At 35.4% G+C, this 26,255-nt stretch overlaps 1 protein-coding gene across 2 annotated transcripts in view; it reads left to right on the forward strand.

The window, feature by feature from the left end:
• Col4a5 (collagen type IV alpha 5 chain) overlaps positions 1-25,822 on the forward strand; it is a 231,282-nt gene extending 205,460 nt beyond the window's left edge. Inside the window, exons 43-53 of one of the 2 annotated variants that reach the window (XM_027932198.3) lie at positions 2,929-2,937; positions 7,791-7,924; positions 10,947-11,019; positions 11,168-11,239; positions 11,985-12,113; positions 13,414-13,512; positions 15,404-15,616; positions 20,766-20,943; positions 22,809-22,923; positions 23,254-23,426; positions 24,659-25,822. In XM_027932198.3, coding sequence (XP_027787999.1) covers positions 2,929-2,937; positions 7,791-7,924; positions 10,947-11,019; positions 11,168-11,239; positions 11,985-12,113; positions 13,414-13,512; positions 15,404-15,616; positions 20,766-20,943; positions 22,809-22,923; positions 23,254-23,426; positions 24,659-24,740 — 1,277 coding nt within the window. In that variant the 3' untranslated portion in view covers positions 24,741-25,822. The remainder of the gene's footprint in view (positions 1-2,928; positions 2,938-7,790; positions 7,925-10,946; positions 11,020-11,167; positions 11,240-11,984; positions 12,114-13,413; positions 13,513-15,403; positions 15,617-20,765; positions 20,944-22,808; positions 22,924-23,253; positions 23,427-24,658) is intronic. The other variant, XM_027932204.3, reaches the window with a different exon arrangement.
• Positions 25,823-26,255: the final 433 nt, after the last annotated feature.

Below are 26,255 nucleotides of genomic sequence, written 5' to 3' on the forward strand. Positions count from 1 at the left end.
AGGATGAGGCACTTGGTCAGATATTGAGAGTTGGAGGACTCTCCCTATACTGATTTAGCAGGATACTTGCTGTAAGTGGGCTTGCAGGCCCAAGGATGTACACAGGCCCAAGGATGAAACCTAGCTGAGAAGAGAACTCTTGGATGCACCTGTCCAAATTTGGTCAAGGAGGGAGTCTTTGTTGCATGTGAAAAAAACAGAGGGCCAAAGAGTTTAAAAACTTGCTCAAAGTAATATTGTTGGTTGTTGGCATAGTTGGAACTTAGGGCTCCCCAACATTTAGTTAAATGTCTATAACTCTAGTGGTACCATATCATACTTCCACATATCCTGTGACTTGATGCTTTAGATCTGGTCTCTTGTTCTAGTTATAAATATAAGTTAAAGGAACAAAACTATTTATACCATTTCAGGAAACACTCGGCCATAGCAGACTGGGCCTTCAATCCACATTCTTGTTTCCTGTTACCTCAAAATTTCCATCCACCCCTAATAATTGCTTTTCTTGGTCTTTCTAAATGGGTGTCAAGAAGATTAAGATAGTACTTGTGATTTAACTATCATCCAAATAAAGAGAAGACCACAAGGTACTTTGAAGTAATTTTAAGTCCTGATCTGCCTATCTTGCATAGAATTCTGCTGCCCTGATGACTGCTAGACTAGACTACGAGTTTTCTTTTTACTAAGGCACTAGAATATATTTGAAGGGAAAAAAAGAAAAGTAGCCTCATTTACTTTAAAACAGATTTAACAACTTCCCATCTACCAAATGTGCTCTAAATTATAGTTATGGGAACCTGGTCTCTGTGGTTGTCTTCTTTGTAATAGTTGAAGACTGCAAACTTAAGTGAAAACTAGATTTAATATTGTGTGAATGTATAAATATGTAACAACAAGTCCCACCATTATGTTCAACTATAATCTATCAACAAAAAATGTGGAACAAAATAATTTTAAATTTTTTTTCAAAAGAAATCTAAAAAAATTTAGATTTAAAATAATACCTGTCAACTCATCAGCTTATCCATAGCAATTACCACTTACATACAAGACTTTAGGTTTTTGTTTTGTTTTCTACTTAAACTTTGTTAGGTTGCTTGAAAAACAGTGAAGTGAGAGCCCCATATACAAAATTGGTTTGGCATATAACTCATTAAAATGTAACCTTTTAGAAATTGACGTCTTAGAAGTTTTGCTATGAAATTGTACAAAATTTCTCTTGCTACTAACTTAAACCAAAATGTCATATTTCAATGAGATTTTTTCTAAGAGTTCTTGTTTTGAGCCTTTCTATGTCACATATACATGGGTCTATACTTGAACTCTGAACTATATTGAGTAGAAATTATAATTTATTGAACTAATTGCATGTCAAGACTGTGCTCTGGTCTGAGTGCTGACTTAAAAGTTAGTTTGCTGTGCATGGTTTAGAAACAATTTAAGCAAAAAAAAAAAAAAAAAGCCAGTTTTAGCTTTCTAAATTTCAAATGATCAAATGTGTTAAAAGCTTTATTATTGGGCAGTGATGATAGTGTTTCCTGTTTATGTGGCACTTACATCATATAATGTATAATCATATAATATAATATAATGTAAGCTCCTTGAGGGCAAAGTTTGTGTCTTACTCATCTCTGTATTCTCTGTAACACCTTGCAACTGGCGGAACTTGTCTTTTAAAATTTGGCTTTGATCATTAAAACAATCCTGTGAGGTAGGCTACAGTAGATAACACTATTCCCATTGTCCTCAGAGATTTAATTGAGAGGATGAGGCTGGAGGATTATATAATATATATATATATATATATATATATATATATATATATATATATATAAAGTAGCAGAGTCAAGAATAAAATCCTAGGTCTTCTAACTCCTGGGACTCAGTACTTTAGCAAAATTTATTCTCTCTGCTAAAATTAAGTGTTTATAAATCATAGCAAGACTTGTAAGAAAAGGAAATTGTGTTTATAGTCAATTAACACTAACCAAGAGACATTCTATTTGTAGGCTTTTATCTTTTTATTTAATGATCCTTGTTTTAATAGTGAATAGCCTGTCTTAATATGTGCATTGAATAATAATTAAGTAATTGTGATATTTTCTGTGGTTTGTGGAGGGATTTGCATGTAGAATTTCTTATACTACCCCTTCATTGATAATCTTTACATCTTTGGAAAATTGGAATCTTTTATTTTGAAGTTCAGTGGTATACATGTATATATTGGCTTTTTGTCTTTAACTTATGGCAACTAGTAATTCACAGAAGAAAGTCTCTTGATAAATTATGGGAAGAAATCAGAATGTGGCTTCATAGAATAATTTTCAAATAAGATGAACAAAAGTACATGATATATTGGTAATGGCATACTTGTATTTTGATTTTTCTATTTTGTCACAAATAATCTATGTATTTTTTTGTCATCGAGACCTTTAAAGTTAATTTTTATCTCAGTCTGAACATATTAAAAAAAATTTCACCAGGTTGTTTATATGAAAGAATTGCAGAAGCCAAGATTAATATAAATTCATCCAAAATTACCACTTTGTTAAAAAAACTGAAGGCTGTCAGTGAAATGGTACTATTTTGCCAATTTTAATGTTTTGAGAATCTAACTTTTGGAAAACCACAATAGAAATGTTAACAAGTCTTCAGTAGAGTTTTCCATTTTTCTTTTTAATTAATGAATACAGGGAGCTTATTCTCTATACTAAGCTCAATTTAAAAAGGTTTGGCTCTCTACTCTCCTGTATGGTTCTGTTTGCATACTCATTATGCTGAAGGTTTAGAAATGCTGTCAAAGAGGATTATTGTTTAACTTGTGCTATAATGTGAACCACTTCTAACTCATAATCTTATTTTGTACTGTGTCATGTCTGATACTGCTAACATCGATCTTTGGGCTTTGGTGAACTCTGATCTTCCCAGGTTTTCAAGGTTAGACTCTTCACTGGTCAATTCTTTTTTGTTGTTGTTTGTTGTTTTTAAGCTTTATATATGTGATAAGAGAAATGTACTTTATTTTTCTATAATTCAGAAGTTATTGAACAGTGTAGTCATCCTCAAACAATATCTGCTTGAGTTTTAACATTCTAGTAAAGGTAATATGAGTTATGTAGAATTGTGTTTGAAATTATATCAGGTCTTCGTGGTTTTGATTGTTTATAATACATAATCCTATTTAGAGATATGTTGAATTTTAAATGAAAACAATTTTTACATTATATATTTCATTAAGACAATTATTTATGCAGGCATCTGGCCCATTTATAATCTCTACATATTGATTTCAGTTCCTTGATTTTTTTTTTCAGCAGGGGGTGCTCACATTGACCTGATCTATGTGTTCCTGTTTCTTTTCAGTAAGGGAAGAGGGAAACTATTGAATATTGTTAAAAATAAAATCTATATGTCCCTTATGTCATTAGTAACTCATTAATATAAATTTAAGGAACTCTAAGCAGCAGGTCTGAATTAACTTAAAATTCCCAATATTTCCCTTTAATTGCAAAAAGAACAACACCCCCCTTTCTGTTTAGTTTTTCAAATGATACAGTTCTGGTAACTTAACTGGGAAAGATGGTCAGTTGTCAAAGAATCTTTTCCCCCTCTTAAATCTTACCTTGTAGTTGTCATCAGGATCATTTACAGATAGTTTATTTTTCTCTTAATAAGCTGATTTGCTACCTGACATCTAGTCTAAATCATAAAACTGAAAATTTGCTAGTAAAACCCTATATACTATATTTCAGCTAAGCAACTACGTCTTTGGGCATTTTTTTTAAAGTATAAAGTACCCCAACTTTTTCCTTACGATTGGGAATTTTTTCTTACAACTTTTGTGTTGTCTGGTTGCCAGGCTAAGATGATTACTTGAATTCAATTGTTTATGATAAAGACAGTTATTACACTGTTGTGAACCTGCTTTATCTTTCTCATGTGCAAGATGGAGTAGTGTTACATAATGAAATTACATAGAAAACTGAAAGATTAAAAACAGGCTCATATTTTTAAATATGTTCATTCTTCCTGTTTTAGTAGTAATAAATATAACAGTAGCTGAGCACAGTGGTGCACACCTGTAGTTCCAGCAACTTGAGAGGCTGAAACAGGAGGATTGCAAGTTTGAGGCCAGCTTAGCAAATTAACAGAGTCCTGAGCAATTTAGCAAGACCCTATCTCAAAATTATATAAAAAAAAAATTAAAAGGGCTGGGAATGTAAATCAGTGGTAAAGGGCCTCTGGGTTCAATCGCCAGTACCAAAAAAATTAATAATAGTAACAATAACTATAAAAACAACACTTTTATCTTACTGTGTGCCAGACACTGTGCTAAGTAATTCATACATGTTATTTCATTTAATCCTTGCAACAACATAATAAAGTAGATGGTATTCTTGCTTTCTTTTTTTTGGGGGGGTGGGGTACCAGGGATTGAACTCAGGGGCACTCAACCACTGAGCCCTATTTTGTATTTTATTTAAAGACAGGGTCTGAATGAGTTGCTTAGTGCCTCACTTTTGCTGAGGCTGGCTTTGAACTTGTGATCCTCTTGTCTCAGCCTCCCAAGCCACTGTGATCTTGCTTTCATTGTATAGAAGAAATTGAAAGCAAAAAGATTAATAATCATGCTTAAGTTCAAACAGCTAATGAGAAATACTGCTGGAGTTTAACCAGCATTCTACTCCAGGGTCCAGTTTCATAATCACTATTCCATTCTGTCTTGTTAATATGGAGCTCTTCATTCTGAGTCATAAGAGTGAAGGAAACTAAAGTTTCAATTTAATCTCAGATCAAAAAGATGACCCTTTGTCTGTATGTAAACTAAGTATTCTAAATTCATATGACTGTTATGATTCCATAGAAGTAATATCTATAGGGGTTGGGCTTGTAGTTCAGTGGTAGAATGCTTCTCTAGCATGCAAAAGATCCTTAGTTCGATCCACAACACCACAAAAATAATAATAGTACCTGCATATTTTTAATTTTATTGTTGAAATCAATAAAGAACTAAGACTACCAGAGGAGAAAATGTATAAGTGTAAGCTATGTACTGTTGATTACTTCAGACTTTGTAATCATTAAGTCCAGAATATTTAGTCTCAGCCTTAACCACCAATCACTCTCTAAATATGTAGCATCTATTTCCCATCTGCTGACAAAAGACTTGGCCAATGTTAAGTTCTCCCTGGTGCTTAATGGACCTGGTATTGTTACAGGGATGGGGCCTTCTGGGAAAATGAGATAGCACAAAGACCTACACTTCAAACCCCTATTCTTGTGATCAAGTCAGAAAGATTTTAGACATTTCACTCAGAGTGTAACGGGAATGAGTTCATTAAAGGGATAGGAAAAGGGAAAGGGAACAGTCATCTGCTCTTTGAGGCCTCTCCTGCATTTCAGTTTTATTAGGGATCCTAGGAAAATTTCCAGAGACTCCCGCCTAGGTACACTTTTTGGCTTTTGACTGATAGCAGGGTGACAACAGGCTTTCATGTCCCTGTTGCCATGACAACTGTATGTCACCTTGGCTCCTGCTGATTGGTTCTAATTGGATTCTTAATCATACATTCTTACAGATTTTATTGTTACCTCCCTGAGTTTCAGGATCTGGTCACAAAAGACTCCCCCTTCAGGGTAACTAGGGTTCCTCTTATCAACTTTATTTTGGGCCTGCATTTCTCCTGCAGTGAGCAGGTATTTTGCCAAGGAGTGTGACATATCCTGTCCACTGAGGCCATGCAGGGCTACGGGTAAATTGCTTCTTGGAAAAGAAAGCATGTGGGAGTCAGCACAGTGGGCCCATTTTATAGAATTATTTTTTAACCCTCGTGTTCCCACCATCCTTGTCTTTCCTCTAACAATATCTTTATTTAGAAAGACAGGTTTTTAAACATAGCATAATGAAAAAAGCTTAGCAGCTCCCAGTTGAACACACCTGTAATGCCAGCAGCTCCAGAGGCTGAGGCAGGAGGATCTCAAATATGTGTCTATATTATATGTATATTATATGTATTACATACATTATATATTATATGCATGAATATTATATGTTATATATATGGGCTGGGGATGTAGCTCAGAGGTTAAGTGCCCCTCGGTTCAATCCCTGGTACTCCCATCCAATAAAAAAGGCTTATCAAAATCCCATTTCAGGGGCTGGGGTTGTGGCTCAGTGGTAAAGTGCTTGCCTAGCATGTATGTGTGAGGCCCTGGGTTTGATCCTTAGCACCATATATAAATAAATAAAATAAAGGCCCATTAAAACTAAATATTTTTAATCCCATTTTAAATTATTTTATTTGTTCACAAGATGTATGTAGAATTTTTGCATGAGGCCCTGGGTTCAATCCCCAGTACTACAAATAAATAAACAAATGAATGAATCTATCAAACCTAGGATCTTGTGCATGCTAGGGAAGAGCTCTATCACTGAGCTGCATCCCCAGCCCATGAAAACATTTTTAAATAAATTTTAAGAGTACTAAATCAGTAATTTTTAAAAAATATTTTTAGTTGTCAGTGGACCTTTATTTTATTTATTTATATGTGGTGCTGAGGATTGAACCCAGTGACTCACACATGTTAAGCAAATGCTCTACCACTGAGCCACAACCCCAGCCCTAAATCAGTAAGTTTTTGACATTCTCAAATATTTCCAGGTACCAACCATATCCCTAAAATGAAATTAAAGTTATTTATTTCTTCCAGCCATATTTGTTATTTGTTATCTTAATTACATAGTAACAAAAGCTGAATAAATATAACTTCTTTCAAATAGAGCAGTTTTTTTCTTTTCTTTTTATTTTTTAAATGCATTTGTTTCTTTTTGTTTTGCTGGGGATCCAACTCAGGGCCTCACAGGTGGTAGGCAAGCACGCCACTACTAAGCTACACCCCCAGTCCCAAGTAACTTACTTTTAATCACAGGGAGACAAATGGCTTCAATCCTTAATAACCGTACAGCAGGGGTTCTTTAAGTGTGATCCTGCAACTAGCAGCTTCAGCTTATTCTGGACTTTTGTTAGAATGCAAATTCTTGGGCCCCTCTCTAGCCTGACTGAAGCCAAAATTCTGGGGGTGGGCCCAGTATTTTTTTTTCTGTTTAGTTACACTTTTTTAGGATATAACTTGACATAATCACAACTCAGGGACTTTATTTTATTTGTGAAACAATGCATTCCATTTCAGTCCTCAGCACTTCCCCCTCCCACTTCTCTCCCTCCACTCCTGTCATCCCTTTTCAATCCAAACTATAAATTTACTTCTTTTATTTTTAAAATTAGTGTCCTGTGGATACACCCGATGCCTGGACCTACTGGGTCACTTTCTCGCATGCACATACATGATCAGAATCATTCTATTGTTCTTCTTTTTCCCTGTCCTTTCTTCCTCCTCCTTAGTCCCCTTCATCCAGTTTACTGATCTGGCCCAGGATTTTGACAAGCCTTCCAGGTGATTCTGATACCTGCATTCTCCAATTTCAAAAGAGTGCCCCATTGTGTCTCTTTCATTTCAGTTTAAGTCACTTTGTTAGGGACTACAGAAGTAAATATAAGTATGTCCTGAGTTCTTTTTTTAGATAGAATTTGTTGGTTTTATTCTACAATCCAGCATTAATAGCAAAAATGACTCAATCTAATTTACATCAGAAACAGTCTGTATATTTTAATGGAATCTCGATTTTATCCCACAAATTAATACAAAGATTATTAATATTTTTAAAAGAATGACATTTATGCTACTTGTATACTATACTGAAATGTGGTCATTTGTTGTGCATTATCAAGGTCTACCAGGTCCAGAAGGTCCCCGAGGTCTTCCTGGAAATGGAGGTATTAAAGGAGAGAGGGGAAACCCAGGCCCACCTGGGCCACCTGGCTTGCCTGGTTTGAAAGGAGATCAAGGACCACCAGGACTTCCGGTAGGAAATGGAAATAGATATTTGAGAGAGGAATATGGGTGTTTGCATTCAAAATGAGAATTCTAAGCTATAACATTTTAATTAGTGTTCACCTGAAAAGCTCTAAGTATTGCTCACTGGCGAACTAAAAAAATGGTGAAGGAAAGTTTCCTATAGTCTTCCAACTAAAGGGTTCTTCAAAAGATACTTCACTCTCAGTGAAAGCAAATTTATGCAAAGGAGACATGTATATCAGAACATTGCATGTGCATGAGTCCATCCATAGGGAAGTAATTATGGTAAGTGGAAATATTTTAGACTTTAAATTATACAGTTAGGGTCAAATTTCAGTTCCACTGCACACCTATGCTTTGTGACTATGAGTTTAACAGACACTCTGAGTTTTTGTCTGCACCTATAAAAACAGAACAATAGCATATCCACTCCTGTCCTTTCTACCTTGGTTAGAATGATCCAGAGGGTCATATACTTCTTTATGAATCCTTGAAACTGCTTTCATTTATTCAATCAGATTATTGGTAGATTTCACAGACAGTCTGGGCTGTCTTCTAACTGTGAAGGTCACTTTATAGCAGGAAGAAAATATATCATCTAGAAAATAGTGGCTCTTAAAGTTTTCCAGTATCTAACCTTTTCCCCATAGCATCGCAACTCTTCTTCTAGTTACCTAGACTTAAAAATTTAGGGGCTGGGGTTGTGGCTCAGTGGTGGAGTGCTTGCCTAACATGTGTGAGGCCCTGGGTTCGATCCTCAGCACCACATATAAATAAATTAAATAAAGGTCCAACTATAACTAAAAAATATTCATTAAAAATGCCATCTTAAGTAACTGTATAGTATAGTTGTCAATTTCAGAAAATTGATCATCAAAATAGTATTTTAATTTCTACCTTTAATATCCCAATTATCTCAGTTGACCTGGTAATGTCCTTTTTAGCACTTCTTCTTCTAGTACAGGGTCTATACCAAATCATATAATTGTCATGTCTCTTTAGTCTCTTTCAATCTGGAATGGTTCTTAAGCCTATGTTTTTTTTTTTTTTCCTTTCATGACCTTAACATAAAAAAAAAAAAAAAAAATCAGCCAGGAGCCTTGTGCATGCCTGTAATCCCAGCTACTTGGAGGCTAAAGAAGGAGGATCACAAGTTCAAAGTCAACCTCAGTAATTTATTTATTTATTTTTTAAAATATTTTTTGTAGTTATAGATGGGCAGCATAGCATGCCTTTATTTTATTTATTTATTTTCATGTGGTGCTGAGGATTGCACCCAGTGCCTCACATGTGCTAGGCAAATGCTCTGCCACTGAGCTATAGCCCTTGTAGCTATAGCTACATCCCAGCCTCAGTAATTTATCAAGGTCCTAGGCAACTTAGGGAGGCCCTGTATCAAAACTTTCAAAAAAATAAAAATAAAAGTACTTGGGATGTAGCTCAGTGGTAAATTGCCTCTGGGTTCAATGTCAAGTACCAATAAATAAATTAATAATTCAAAAAATTGTAACCTCATCCCATCTAAAAAATGGAATATAATTTCTTTTGTCTGATGTTTCTTCATAATTAGATTCAGTTTATGCATCATCAATTGGAATACTACATGGGTGATAATTGTGTCTATCTCAGGGTAAAAGAGAAGGGGCCCCCTGATGTCCCTTTGCTCCTTATTTGTGATTTTAATTTTGATAATCTAGTCAAGCTGTTGTCCAGTCTCTTCTCTTTATGGTTGTTATTTTTCCCCTTGGAACTAACAAGCAAAACTGGGGAAAAGGACATTAAGATCATGCAAATATGCTGTTCCTTTTGAAAATTTCCCTACATTGAGTATCTATCAGTGAATTTTGCCTCAACCAATTTCTACTGGGATAGTGGCAATATCATGATTTTTCCCAACTCTAGCATTCCCTCCACATATACCACCAGTCAACCCTACTGTAAGCAAGAGCCCTCCCTGCTCTTCTATTTATTTACAAACTTTGGATCAGTAGGGACTCAACATTTCTTGCTTTTTTTCAATGATTTGTAGATTTTTAAACCATTGTTACTTATTTTCATGTTCCCATTGTCCCATATTTGAAAGACCCTTTGAAGTGGATCCTATGACTTTCTATCATGCTTCTCCCCACTTTTTATTTGGCATTATCTTATATTTTGCCATAACAGGACATTCTTGACCTACCCCTTTTTCATTCCTACTATTACGAGGTTCATTGTTCCACATTTAAACTACTGTAGAAGCCTCTAGAACCTAATACCCAGGAGCATCTTTCACCAGGTGAAGACCTCCTGTACATACTCTTGTTTTTCTAGTTCTAGAGATTGAACCCAGGGGCACTCTGCCATTGAGCTACATCCCCGACTCTTTTTATTTTTTATTCTGAGACAGGGTCTGAGGCTGGCCTCAAACTTGGAATCCTCCCACATCAGCCTCCCAAGTTTCTATGATTACAGTAATGTGTCCCCAGACCCAACTGTAGTTGCCTCTTAAATGAACTTGCCATTCTAAATTCTTTCTTTAGACTCATTCTAAAGCTATTTTCTACTCTTTTTCTCTCCACACTTTTCGTGGCTCTCAAATCCAATTAAATAACAGGCCCTACAGTGTGTTCACTATTGTCTTTCAAACTTTGTCTTGTCTACATGTGATTCTAACACAAGCATTCACCACCTGAGATCTAAACTACAAAGGAAGAGTATTGTTAATAATAAAATAATGATTAACTAATTATTAAAAACATGCTCCATATCCAACCAATTTTCTGAACAGTTAATATGAACTATCTCATTTAAATATATCACTGCCACTGCACAAAGTAATTGAACTATTTTTTTCTCCATGTTAAAGATGAGAAAACTATGGGTTGAAGAAGTTAAATAATCCCACAATGTAATAACAGGTGAAGGTGGAATTTGAATCCTAGAAGCACTCTATAAACAGTGCTATAAATCATTCTCCATTATCTCTACCCTCATTCCCTTTCCTCCCCTCATTTTTTTTCCTAACATTGATGATTTTATTTATTTAGGGTAATCCTGGCCGGCCAGGTCTCAATGGAATGAAAGGAGATCCTGGTCTCCCTGGTGTTCCGGGATTCCCAGGTATTTGAAAGGATGTTTTGAGGTTTCCCTTTAAGTGAAACTCTTTTGGGACAAGATACCCATTTTCTTGTTTGTCTGAGTAAAGGCTGTGGCTCTGCTGCTTTGATGTGATGGATGCAATGTGCAATTGTATGTACCTTCTTTTCAGGCATTAAAGGACCCATTGGAGTACCTGGTTCAACTGGCCCTGAAGGGGAACGAGGTCTTATAGGGCCCCCAGGTAAGAATTATTCCTGAAGCTAGTTATGACTGATGCTTAGACACATTAAAGAACTTGAAAGTTTGCATTCTATCATTCATCCAAACTGTCATGCATCTAAATCCACAGTTCACTAATGTCATAAACCATTTTATTAATGTAATGTTGATAGCAGACCTTTTAAATTTTAGATACAGGATCAACAAGAATGCTGTAATTGAGATTTTATTGGCTTTTATACTTTTAGTTGAGTAGATCACAAGAACAATCACATGTATGTTTGTTTATTTTTATATTTAAACAGTTTGTTTTGCTAAGAGGCTTATGGAGGTTTCCTTTAAACCGTAAAAGAAGGCATCTGCTACAGTTTCCTACTAGTTCAGTGGGTCCCTTGACAAGTACAACAAATAGTGAATTGCAAATAATGTTAGAAGCAGAGTGGGCTTGTCAGGGAATGAGATTGTCTTCCCCTGACAGAAGTATTTGCTATTTCATACTAGATTAGATTTTGTAGTAACTGAGTTATGTTCAAGGCTCAAAAATAAAGATGATGTGCCCATTTTTTCTATTGGCCCTAAGAGAATTATTTTTCTGTCTTCTGGTTGAGATAATGGTAGTGTTCCCAACACATTTATGTTGGATATGGCAGCAGTCAAATGCCTGTTTCTTTCATACCAATTCTTATACTGAGCTTAGGTCACTTTGGCATTCATTTCTTCTGACTTTTCTTTTCCCCATCTTCACATTTGTATGTTATGCCTCATAGGTCCTCCTGGGTTACCTGGTCCTTCAGGACAAAGTATTATAATCAAAGGAGATGCTGGTCCTCCAGGGGTCCCTGGCCAACCTGGACTAAAAGGCCCACCAGGACTACCAGGCCCTCAAGGTTTACCAGGTACCTTTGTCAATCATGTCTTTAGGCATGTCTACTTAAAACATTTTACAGGGCTGGGGTTGTGGCTCAGTGGTGGAGTGCTCGCCTAGCACATGCGGGCCCTGGGTTCGATCCTCAGCACCACATAAAAATAAATAAAATAAAGATATTGTTTCCAACTACAACTAAAAAATAAATATTAAAAAAAACATTTTAAACGTTTCCCTTTTCCATGTCAGTTTGTCTGTGATAATCGGAGTCTCACACAACTAGTAAAATACCAGATCACCTCAGGGCCCATTTCCTTTTTTCTTAAAAATGTTAATTTCATATGCTGGAATTTCTTTTAGGCCTACTGGTATTCCATTTAGCTTGTCTGGTCATTCTAATTTGAAAGACTAATGTTAAAAACACTGTAATGAAATGGACATGCACTTAAGGTCTAGTGCATTCTCCACTTCACCCGATAGAAAGATGTGGCAATTGGGATGGAACTTGGGATCAAACACAGGGCCTCATGCCTGTGCTGGACCACTTACCTACTACTTTCCCAGACCTACCTTGACCTTTTCTTTTTTGGCAGTACTGGGGATTGAACCCTGAGTGCTCTACCACTGAGCTACATTCCCAGCCCTTTCTATTTTATTTTATTTTTGAGATAGCATATTTATAAAGCACCCATGCTGGCCTCAGACTTGTGATCCTCTTGTCTCAGCCTCCTGAGTCCCTGGGATTATAGGCCTGCACCACTTTCCCCTCTGATTTAAAACTAACTTTGTTCTACTTGGCCATTTGACTGTATGCTTACAGCCAACTTTGATTATACAACTAACTGCAATCTTTTCCCCTTTATTAAATGTGTGTCAGTCTATCCATAAATTAAGTGTACCTGGCAATTACAGCCCTCCATGTGGTGGGATAGATAACAAAAATGGGGATCTGCATTCCTATCTGGTTCTGAAGGTGAGGAGAGTACAACTACCATATTAAGGGGATCTCCTCAGAGGCAAATGAAATGTTTAAACTAAGGCTGCATTCTTGTCTGCTTCTTTTGTCTGAGCTATTTCTTCACTTCACTGGATTTAGCATAAAACCAGAATTTGAATGTAGTGTCTGAAGAGCCTTAAGTATTGGCTAGGGCTGTGTAGCTCAATGCTAGAGTGCTTGACTAGCACATGTGAGGCACTGGGTTCAATCCTCAGCACCACATAAAAATAAATAAATAAAATAAAGGAATAAAAAAGAACATTACATATGCTAGATCTATCTGGATGTAGGCTTATTCTATTCACATTTGAAAATCCCATTTCTTTTCCTGTAGGTCCAATTGGCCCTCCAGGAGATCCTGGACGCAATGGACTCCCTGGCTTTGATGGTGCTGGAGGGCGCAAAGGAGACCCAGGTCTGCCAGGTCAACCAGGTATGACAACTAAAACAGTGCTGCTGATGGTGGTCTTTAAGTCTGGGAGGCCTCAGGATATAGGCCTCCACTTAGAGCTCTGGGATCTTCCTTTTGAGAAACAGAGCTGGCTAGTGAATCTAGAGCTGGGAAAAAAAAAATAAGAAGGCCGCTGAGGTTGTGGTTCAGCTGTAGAATACTGACTTAGCACATGAGAGGTGCTGGGTTCGATCCTTAGCACCACATATAAATAAATTAATTAATTTAGTAATTAAATTAATTAAGTAATTGTGTCCGACTACAACTAAAATATATTTTTAAAAAATAAGAAGACAAATCCCAGAAGATTTGCCACAAATGGTTGATTTTATCTGTGTGTGTAAAGCACTGGAAAACTCAGATCTTCCTCCAGGTACTCCATGTAATTACCTATTCTGCTAGTTTCAGTGTGTTGATTTAAATCCCTTGACCACCTTGGAACTATTAATGGATCCTTCCACTTTTGAAAATATCACAGTAAGTTATAATGTCACTCACCAAATATAGTACATATAAATGAAATGTTTAAGTGAACCCATAGACCTTTCAGAGTCATGATGACATCTTATGCTGAGAAGATATATTGATATGCAGATATTGGAGGTCACTCAATAATAAACTGCTCCTGATAATATTGACTCTGGTATCCACTAAATTTCTATCTATAGTCAACCTACTTCCAAAAAGAATTTGAGTCAACTTGTAATTAAAAAAAACACTCATGTAAGATTGCTAAAATAGGAATAGAAGTTCATAAACTCAGTAGACTCTTGATATATGTTAGCAACTCTAGATAATATAAATATAACTTTAAATAATATAAGCATAAAGAATTTGTATTGGCAAAAAATATCAGTGGCAACAAGGCAGAGTTGTAATACATATGACCTTCCTAGAGCCAACACCCTTCCAATTCATTAATTTCGTATTTCCAGGGAAGAAACAAGTTGGTGTCAACCTCATCACAAGTATTGCTATGAAAGTTTTAAAAAATCCAAGACTACACGTACATAGTGGTTAAACACCTGTATACAAAGAAAACTTTAAGTAAGCTCAAATCAAGAGACTGAATGGTTAAGGGAAGCCAATAATAGATTGAAATAGGCAATTGGGGCCAGGCACAGTGGCACACACATATAATTCTAGCACCTGTGGAGGCTAAGGCAGGAGGATCCCAAATTCAAGGCCAGCCACAGCCAATCAATAACACCCTGTCTCAAAATAAAAATAAATAAATAAATAAAAAGGTCTGTATAAAGGGCCCCTGGCTTCAATCCCCAGTACCAATAAATAAACAAAGAGAAACTTTAATATATATATATATATATATATATATATATATATATATATATATATATAAATAAATGTTTTGAAAAGGCTTCTACAGGACACTCTCCCTATTTTCTAAACATCAAGATATTCCTGAGAATAATTTCTCAGACAGATTCACAGGAAAGTGTTTTTTTAGCACTGAATCTGGCAGACCTGTAGAAACAACACCCTTCCTTTTTCCTTGATGAACAAAACAGCAGGCTGAAATTTGGTCATGGGAATCAGACTACTTTAGTATAGCAAGAGAATAAATTACATATAGGCTCCCAATCGTATCACTTCTTCCCATCCATAGTTTCATTAACCTACTATTTTAGGGCCTGATGTCTTCAAGCAATGCTAGAGGAAAAAGAAATACATTTAGATCTCCTTGAAAACAGAAACCATATGTTTGTTACTTGTAATTGGTGCTCATGAAATATTATGATGGCTTTATAGACACTGTAAATATTGAATAAATTAACTAATTAAATGAGGTCAATAGCCATAGATTGGGTCAGATCTTACTTAGTCTTGTATACTGATGATTTCATGGAAACAGGTACTCGTGGTTTGGATGGGCCCCCAGGACCAGATGGATTGCAAGGTCCCCCAGGTCCTCCAGGATCCTCCTCTCTTGCTCATGGATTCCTCATCACACGCCACAGCCAAACAACTGATGCACCCCAATGCCCAGAGGGAACAGTCCAGGTCTATGAAGGCTTTTCTCTCCTATATGTTCAAGGAAATAAAAGAGCCCATGGTCAAGACTTAGGTAAGATAATTGGCATATTATTCTTATTGTGCATTTTTGTTTTGAAATTCCTGTTGGATTTTAAGGTAACCTTGGACAAAGTAGATCACCCTTTTCTTTTGTGGATTTGAAATTGAAGACCATGTCAAGGTCAACTGAATATATTTCCTGTGATTTTTAAATAAGTAATATTTAAACATAAACTAAAGGCATTAATTAGCTAGTGTGAGGTATATTCCTTGGCCTAAAGAAAAGTATTTTCAAAAGGGCCACATTTACATTCAGTTAGCTTAGTTATTAAGGAAAATTAAACTGCTCTGTAGTATAGCAGCTGCCTGAGTGGGCAATGTTTATAATTCATGGAAGATAGTTTCCTCTTCTCTGAGACTGGTCTTCATCAAGTTGAAAGATAAATTCTGAAAAGACTTAGTTCCTAGATCCAAGAAAGTAAGGTCATTGCTTAATTAAGCTAGTTTGTAATTCCTAAAACAATGCCTTAGTTTTACAAAATATTATCAGAGTAACTTAAAGTTATATAAAACATCATATTTCCATGTAGAATCTAGTTCATTTCATGTGTTTCCATGTATCTTTTCTATACTGGTATGGGCATCTTGGTTGATGAAATGAAGCTGGATTGGATGACTTTCAAGGACTCTCTCATTCCCAACATTTCTTTTCCTGGAATTTTGATGTTGGATATTGTGATCTCATTATTTGACCCCGGGCTCCTATTTAGGATTTACTATTTTATTTGCATAAAGACATTTAAAGATAGTCTGGGTTTTTTTTTTTTTTTTCTGGGATGTCTATACTTGGAGGCTTCCTGAGGTCTCATTAGCTGGGCCACTCATTTTATAAAAACAATTTAGCAGTAGAACCCCAGGGGTCTGATCTTCTCACTCTGTTCCCAGGGCATATGGCCATACCCACTGGCCAATTCTGGCTCATCGGAGTAGAAGGAAATGGGAAGCCAAGGGCCATAGATAAATTTATGTACCCAAATAAAGCAGAAGAAAGTTTGCCCATCTTTCTTTTCCCTCTTCTCTTTTCTTTCTCTTATTTTTCTCCTTTTCATTGTTTTTGTTTCCGTTTCCTCTTTTGCTTCCTTTATGTTACATCCTTTCTAATTTTACAATTGACAAATCTTCATTAAATTAATGTTATTTTAGACAAGTTTAAATATTTTATATCTCATTAATTAAACAGTATCTGTAAATATTTTCCTCTAGTCTTTCTCCCATAAAATTTTTCTTCTTTTTTGTCCATTCTCTCTTCACTGACACAGTCTAATGTATAATCAAACTTGTAAACTTCAACTATGACCTATCAGGGCAATAAGAAACCATGAGAAATTTTTAGCAGTATGAAATTTAAAAATATAATGCAAAGATAAAATGGAGTCTTCTATCCAGTATGTCATTTTAACATTTCAGAATGCATGTATTTGGTCAATCAAGAACAGTCAGTTTGCATTCAGACTTGGAGATTACAAACTATCCCTGACTGTGGTATAGTTTTGGCCTTAGACACAGGAAGGCTGTAATAGGGCTCAAAATCCCAAGACTGGTTCTAGATTACATAGGCTTTTCTTGTGCTCATTCAGTTATTAAATTAGATAAACAAAAAATCCTGGTAAGTTTGGCCTTGATACTAAAGAAACAATCACCTGATCAAATAAATACAGTTTTTATTTTGATTTGTAGAGGAATTATTATATGTAAGAAAGAAGATGGAGGAGACAGATACATGGAATACCAAAACTTTTCTCTCTGGGAGGAAAAGAAAAACATAATGAGACCTATTTGTGTAGTAGAGCCTTATAATTTCAGGGTATGGAAGGCATTGGGAGTGGATGGGATCTCTGTCTCTGTCTTTTTAAATTTGGAGACTATAATCCAGGATCTTGTATTATTGTGGGCCAGCAATAGCACATACATGACAAATAGCCATGATCCTATCATTATGGGCCTTCCCATAAAAGTACCTCTTCCTTTTCTTTATGAGACTAGGGATATTTCCACCTCTGCCCAAAATTTAGGCAATAGATTAGTTTTCTTTTAAAATTACTATAATAATGTACAAATGCTTTTACGTTTGTTATATAATTTGATTTTCACATCTATGTTAAAAAAATATGACATTTTTTTCTTTATACAAGGAACTGCCTAACAGATCACACAGGTAAAATGTGATGGAGAAAGGAATTGAATTCAACCCTTGCCACTTCTGCATGCATCCTTTTTACAGTTCTGCCATGCTGTCATTTATTCTTACATGACCTCAAGGCAGTCACTTCTTTCTAAGCCACTTATTTTTTTTTCTGGGAAAATAGATAAATTAGACAAAATCAATTAATTTTGAATTGAGGAAATTTGGAAAAGACTCTTAGGTTTATCTCAAACCTATTATATTAAATTCCATATGATTCTGATGACCCACTGTCTTTTAAATCATATTCAGTCTGAGATAAACATACCGTTTTGGATACATGAATAATTTCCAAGAGGTGTATACAAGCATAATTTTAAAGGAATCAATTTTCAAATCCTTGGTTTCCAAGGATTCCTAAAGTTAAACTGTATATGAATGTGCTTCTGGTAATACCTTTCCCATATTCCCTTTCACCATCCCCAACTCTGTAAAATATCACACTGTGCCACATTGACCTGAAGTGTAAATACCTCAGAGACAAATTCAAAGAGGCAATTTAAGATAACAATTTTGTTAAAGTCTCCATTAACTGAAACTCTATAACTCATTTCTAATATGTCTCATTAAGAAATATATTTCTTGGCTGGGGTTGTGGTTCAGTGGTAGAGTGCTTGCCTAGCATGTGTGAGGCACTGGGTTCGATACTCAGTACCACATAAAAATAAATAAATTTTTAAAATGTCTATCAAAAACTAAAAAAAAAATTTAAAAAAAGAAATATATTTCTGGGGCCGGGCGCAGTGGCACATGCCATTAGTCCCAGTGGCTCTGTAGGCTGAGATAAGAGGATCTCAAGTTCAAAGCCAGCCTCAACAATGGTGAGGCACTAAGCAACTCAGTGAGACCCCATCTCTAAATAAAATATAAAATAGGGCTAGGGATGTGGCTCAGTGGGCAAGTGCCCCTGGTAGCAATATGTATGTATGTATGTATGTATTTATTTCTGGGGCTAGTGGTGTTGCTTAGTGGTAGCATGTCTAGCATGCATGAAGCCCTGAGTTCAATCCCCAGCACCTCAAAGAAAGAAAGAAAGGGAAAGAAAACAAATCTATTTGTAATAAAAGTTTACCTTTTTGTTTAGTAATTATCAAAATTTACAGTGTCTTTATTTTTAATCAGTTGTAAATTAATAATAATCATGATTGATCAGATCCATAGAACACCATTAGAAATTTTCAAGCACTATGAAATTATAAAAAAGTAATTCAAGACTGAAATGTGGCTCAGTAGTAGAGTGCTTGCCTAGCATGCTTGAGGCCCTGGATTCAATCCCCAGCACTGGAAAAAATATGTAATGCAAAGGGGTCTGTATTCAATATGACATTAGATAAGTTGAATTAAATATCAAATTTCTAGTTAATGAAATTAATTTAATTTAATGTCTTTAGATAATTTTATCTAGTTTTTTTCTCCCACAAAATTTTCCTCCTTTTTGTACTCACTTCACTGACAGAGTCTAGCTTACAATGAAAATAAAATATTTAAAATTGGGCATGGTGGTGCATGCCTGTCATTCCAACAACTTGGGAGGCTGAGACAGGAAGATGGCAAGTTTGCAGGCAGCCTCAGAAACTTAGTAAGACCCTGTCTCAGAAACTAAAAGGACTAGTGATATAGCTCAGTGGTAAGGCACACCTGGGTTCAATCCCCAGTACTGCAAAATAAACATATAAGTAAATAAAAAATAAAATAATCAACCCATAAAGACTTATGGTCACAGAATGTTTAACAAAGTTATTTTATTTAATTTTTTGCTTCAATAAAATATAATAAGATGATTAATAAAAGATTCCCCAAAATTAAAAAAATGCATTAGGATTAAACTACGTGAAAGTAATGGAATTGAAATATAATTTCCAAATACAAATGGAACAATGTATAATTTTCAACTATTAAAAATAATTTCACACATTTTTAAATGGTAATGTTAAATTTCAAATTATTACATTTGCAGTATTTAAAACAGTGATGCAAAAATTTGCTTTTAAATATCAGCATTCACGAAACACCAGCAATGACAACTGGCAATGTAGAAATGTTCTTTGTAAAGTCCTAGACCCTGATATTATTAAGTAGACTATAAAAGGTGGATTAGGAGCTGAGACACAATAACTAATAGCTTAATACTTGCATGGTATCAGTTTCACTTCTGATGAAAAAAATAGATATCATATGTGAGAGGGAACCTAATTTTTATCACCTTTTTGTGAATGAATGGAAACAGAAAGGCTCATTTACTAGTGAAGATAATCTTATTGTTTCTACCCACTCTGTACTTCAAAGTCTAGTTCCTTTTCTTTGTTTTCTCCTCCATCCTTCTTTCCTCTCTTATTTTTTGCCTTCTTACTTATTCACCTCCAAACCTATCTGTGGTTGCTGTACATACTGGTCAGCACTATTATTGTCTCCAAGTTTAAAGAGATTGGGGATATCTTAGAAGAGAGGGCAGCCCAGAGTAAGAAATATTAATATTAGGATTCAGTGTACATCCTTCACTTTTACATAGTAAATTACCAAATATTTTCCATAATATATTATTGTTAACAAGATGCATCACCAGTTAAAAAGTAGCACTGGGAAATACATAATGAGATAGAACAAAAAATGTCTCATAAATTGTAAATTATATCCTGATTTTATGGGCATGGGTTATGGCTCAGTGGTAGAGCACTTGCCTAGCATGTGTGAGGTACTGGGTTCAATCCCCAGCACCACATAAAAAACTAAATAAACAATAAAGTTATTGTGTCCATCTACAACTAAAAATATTTCTTAAAAAATGTATCTTGATTTTAGAAATGTTAAGATATGAGTAAATCTTAGAATATAAGAAAGTGCAGGTATTATCTAAAAAATGTCATCTTCCTTTTTGAAAGATTGTTTGTTACTGTTTTAGAAGAAACTAAGGTGTTATCATAATGCAGTCCTTCCTCTTTCTCTTTCCAATTCTTCCTAGGGACAGCTGGCAGCTGCCTTCGTCGCTTTAGTACGATGCCTTTCATGTTCTGCAACATCAATAATGTTTGCAACTTTGCTTCAAGAAATGACTATTCTTACTGGCTTTCCACCCCAGAGCCCATGCCAATGAGCATGGAACCCCTGAAGGGCCAGAGCATCCAGCCATTCATTAGTCGGTGAGGCAATGGTTTATCTTTTGACTTTTACCAACCCCCAGTTAGTTTAAGTAGTCAGAAATTAGTCTACAGCTAATAATCTGATGATAGTCCTCCCAGTTAAGTAAACAGTTGTGCTTTTTAATATTCAATTCAGTCGTTTTAGTTTGATCTGTATTTATTGGGGATCTGATTGCCACCAGGTCCTATGATACACATAGTGTAGTATACAAAAACTATAGTCTAATCATTAGATAAATATACATAAACCAATCTGATATATGACAGGTTTGGGCTAAATGCTATGATGGATTAAATAGAAACATTAAAAATCATAGGGAAATGGATTTAATTTCAATTGGCAAAATCTAGTTAGCTGTATGGAAAAAAATGTATTTAAACTGATCTGTCCATGATGGATTGAAAGAATTTGAGGCATAGACCAATATAAAAGGAAAAGACATACTAGGCAGAGAAAATGAGAATGAGTAATACATTACTGTAGCTAGAACATAGTATTTAACAATTGCATGTGGAGAAATGATTAGAAAGTTAGCTTGGGCTCAGATGGTAGGATACTTTCAGTACCAATCATAGCTCGGAATTTATTTGTTATATTATGAGGAGACTACCAAATTTTTGAGCTACACCTCAGGGAAGATTTAAAAAGCCATCAGTTTATAACATGGATTCCAGAAGGGATAGTCATGAGGTAGAGACCAGTTAGATTGGATAGAATTGCCTTAGTCCTGATATGAATGGATTAGATCTTCCAGTGGGGGACACGTATCACATTATTAGGATAGATAGGATTTGGCAGTTGATTAGCTGCGGGAAGGAGAAAGTGATAGCTAAGATTTGGCCCATGAGTAATGAAGAGGAGAATGGTACTTTAAATAGTGATTTCCTGGGGTTTTGGAGCCTTGGAACCCTATTTAACTCAATCTCCCAGGAATGTTGGACATTGGCACTTTTATTCTGATCATGATCTAGGGTTCCAATAACTGTAAAGGATGAATCACTGGAAAGTATAGTTCCTGTAACAGTGAATATAAAGATTAAACCTCATTTAGTCTTCGTAACAAACTCAAGATGCCCTTTTAAATATATTTGCCTAAATCCTTAGAGAATGTGTGTGTGCTTGCATATGTGAGCAATAGTTTTATCAGTCTTAACTTTGAGGAGTAAAAAGTTCTCTAAACGTAATATGTAGGCAAAAGGGGCTAATTTGGTCTAAGTCATACTTCAAGAGGTCGCCTATTAACAATCTGGTAGACTCATTTGTATTTAATGTGTTGCTGTTTTACTTGATTTTGAATTTTTCAGCCACATCTTCAAGTGCCTGAACACCTGCCCACCATTCTGGATATGTTGTAGTTATTTGGATATGGCCAAATACTATTGTTAATAAGTATGCTTTGGACTAAGAATAATGAGCAGAGGTTAAGCAACTGTCTATTTGTGTTTTCCAGCTTACCAGACATTATTCTTAACCATAGTTGTAACGTCACTAAATGTCTACTCTTTCACTGAGCACTTTGATAGCAAGTAGTATATGAAATACACTTAATCAGACTCTTAGAACACTTATGGCATGGACTATAGGAGTATGAATACTAAAAATCAAGGCAGAATATAAAGTGAAATGTTATAGCAGTGGTTCCTAGTTTCCTGAAAAATGTTTATAGTTTCAGTTTATATTTTTTTTGTATATTAGAAGATAGTGCTTAAGCAAACCCAATTCTCAAAGTGCTGTTTCCTCTTTTTCTCAGCCCTAAAGATACCTTAATGGGCCTCCCTATCAGGAAGGCTTCCAAAGAAGCAGTGTTGCTACTTACCATATACTCACTCTGTAAATTATGTTCTCTCTCCCTTTTCTTTACCAGATGTGCAGTATGTGAAGCTCCAGCTGTGGTGATTGCAGTTCATAGTCAGACCATCCAGATTCCACATTGTCCTCAAGGATGGGATTCTCTGTGGATTGGTTATTCCTTCATGATGGTATAAAACACTCTTCCTTGCTTTTGTCATTATAATTCACTGTCCATCCTATGTTTATTTCTCACCCGTTTGAGGAATCCCTATAACTTGCACAGTAAGAAGCTTGAACCTCAAATAGCTTCTGTTGAAGCACTGTGTTCCCCCTTACACATTTTCTATAATATATTTTCATAATTTACCTATTTGCTTTTGTAGACCGCCCTTGATGTGGAGACTATTGTTACCTCTGGTCCTGTATTTGTGAAACTAAGCTAGTTACACCTCACTGGATATTCACTAAGATGTTATGGCACATAGTATTGTGGCACATTTTTTTTCTTGTATTTTTAGCATACAAGTGCAGGAGCAGAGGGCTCAGGTCAAGCCCTGGCTTCCCCTGGATCCTGTTTGGAAGAGTTTCGTTCAGCTCCCTTCATCGAATGTCATGGGCGGGGAACATGTAACTACTATGCCAACTCCTATAGCTTTTGGCTGGCAACTGTAGATGTGTCAGACATGTTCAGGTAAGGTACTTATGGCTTTAATTCAGGTCCAAAGCTTCCTTCAGAGATGACAGGGAAGAAAGAGAAAATTCATGGGTGGTTTATCCCTAACAAATGTTGGGAATTTATTGGACTGTGTCCTTTTTTCTTGCTTGTTTTCCTCATCTCTCTGACTCAGTTCAAGAAAATAAACCTGACCAATGTTGATGAGTATGGTTAGAGATGGCTCACTAGTCTTCTTTCAATAACAAAACAGAGACAAGGAACTGTTTGTGACCTGTTTAATAAAAAGGCAGCAGCTCATCTACTAGAATGAGACCAACCCAGGAATGGAAGCTGTGATCTGTGTTTTCTACTCCAATTCAATGATCTCCTTTCCCAGAATGCTATTCATTTTTTGTTTGTTTCTTTTTGGTACCATATCTTCATCCCAAGGATGCTTAACTATTGAGCCACATCCCCAGCCCATTTTATTTTTTATTTTGAGACAGGGTCTCATTAAGTTGCTTAGGGCCTTGGTAAGTTGCTGAAGATTTTCTCAAACTTGGGATCCTCCTGCCTCAGCTTCCTGAGCTGCTGGGATTATAGGCATGTGCCTCCGTGCCTGGCCAAAGAATGTTTTAAAGGCTCTCATCCAAGTGTTTGAATGCATAAGATCACGCATAATATTTGCACCTCAGGATACTTCAATCTACTGAAATTTATTTTCAGGATACCTTTATTGTTTTTATGTGATCCTTCTTTACTTGATATTTTTCTTTTTTTATCATTTGTCAGTGTTTTTCTTTTCTATTGAAGCATTGTGATTATACAGAATGGAATTCATTACGCCGTATTTGAACATGCACATAATATAATTGATCACTGTCATTCTCCAGTACCTTTCTTTTCCCTCCCTGATACTTTTCTTATGGTCCTTATCAAATACTGATCATCAGTTACCTGGATCTTTTTCATTCAAGGAACATCAGAAAATGTATCAGAGAAAGAGAAGGAGAAACAAATATACAAGATAACTGGTGGGGAAAACAGTCACAAAAATGCCTTTGTCCAGTAGTGGCTTTTGTTCCATGTGAGTCACTCATTAGGTCACATTGCTCAGAAATAAACCATTGAATCAATCAGTTGAGCCACTTAACACAAAGAGAATGTTTGGGTGTGGATTTAAATCAATAATACAATTGAAATATCAAAATGTTAAAGAATTGAAGTCAGAAAAGGTAATTCTAATTGTCTTCTTTCTTACTTCTCAGTAAACCTCAGTCAGAAACACTGAAAGCAGGAGACTTGAGAACACGTATTAGCCGATGCCAAGTGTGCATGAAGAGGACATAACATTTTGAAGAATTTGTTGTGTTTTTAAATGTGACATATATATAAAATTCCCAGGATTCATTGTCTCACTCTCCCCAATTTTACCACTGCTATCACCAATGGTGCTACTATATATGACCAAGAGAGCATGCTGACTAGTAACCATGAAGATTCAGATGTACCTCAGCAATGTGTCAGAGCAAGGCCTCTCATTTTTTTATGAAAGAAATCAGGAAGTGAATTTACTTTATGGGTCCAGAATGATTTCTCCAAGGATTAGAAGATGAAGATTATATATTTTGCCCAGTTAGTAAAACAGCACATTAAAAATTCAATTAAGAGAAGAATCACACTGAGTAAAATAAAAGACTGCAGTTTGGGGGAAGAATTATTTTTCATGGTGCTACTAATCCTACTGTATCCCAGGTTTTTAATATAAAAGTGTTAAGCTTATTTTGCTCTGTAAGTAAAGAATGTGTATATTATGTAAACAACCTTTTTGCTCAAAATGTTGAGTCATTTAGATGTGACCTGGAATGAATCACTCTTAACAGAAAATGTAAGAATGCCTAGAATACAGACAGCAAGATTTTATATGTGAGAGAATTTATACTCTTACACCATTACTACTGAGAGTAAATTTATTTTGAGTTTTATCCCCTAAGTTCTTATTTGATTTTTTAAAAAATATAGGTCATTTTAGCCACTTTAATCAGAATTTTAAAGGTTCATATTACATATCAAATGATAATATCCAATGGAGTAGTTTCTTTTTTTGCTATATTCTCCAAGACAAATGCCCCCTGTTTGGATGTTTTTGACATCTTGTTTCTGTTCATCCCTTACTGGGCAAACTCCCTGACAATTTTGAGAACAAATTTACCACACAAACTTAACTTTTTTTTTCCTGGTGCTTCTTATGTAAGAATTAGTCTCCTGTGGTCTCACATCTACAAGAACTGGGAAGACAATACTTACTTAGACTTCCCTCTTCAATTACAAAAAGCCAATCAATGTTTTTTACTCTTTTTTATTTTAAACATTTTATTATAAATAGTCATAGGATACCTTATTGCCCTAGCTGTCATCTTCTCACTGAATGTTTTTTAACTCACCAATATCAATTTAATTAAAGACATATGTTGTAAGGATGGTTTGCTGTGTGTCTCTTCAGCCTATGTGTAAAAACCTGCTCACCTGCTCATTTCCAGATAGGCTACATATCTGAACATCAACAATTATTCCTTTCTCAGGGAATCAGCTTCTGGAGACTTGGATCATTCTGATAGCTGATAGAAAACATAGTAATGTAAACTTTTACCAATGAAGAAATCAATCTATTAGAAGGTATTTTTGAGACAACAAATATCTTAACATTGTGTTGTTGAGAAAGGGGGCAGAACTAGTTTCTATTTGGAAGAATTATTAATAATGTTTAAAGCAGATTAGTGAGTTAATATTCCTAATGATTAAGGTTGAATCACATGTAGCTCTCTAAAATAGTTGAGGACTTGCTAAAAATAAAAGGCATTAAAA

The sequence above is a fragment of the Marmota flaviventris genome, chromosome X (genome assembly GCF_047511675.1).
Source record: "Marmota flaviventris isolate mMarFla1 chromosome X, mMarFla1.hap1, whole genome shotgun sequence".
Lineage (NCBI taxonomy): Eukaryota > Metazoa > Chordata > Mammalia > Rodentia > Sciuridae > Marmota > Marmota flaviventris.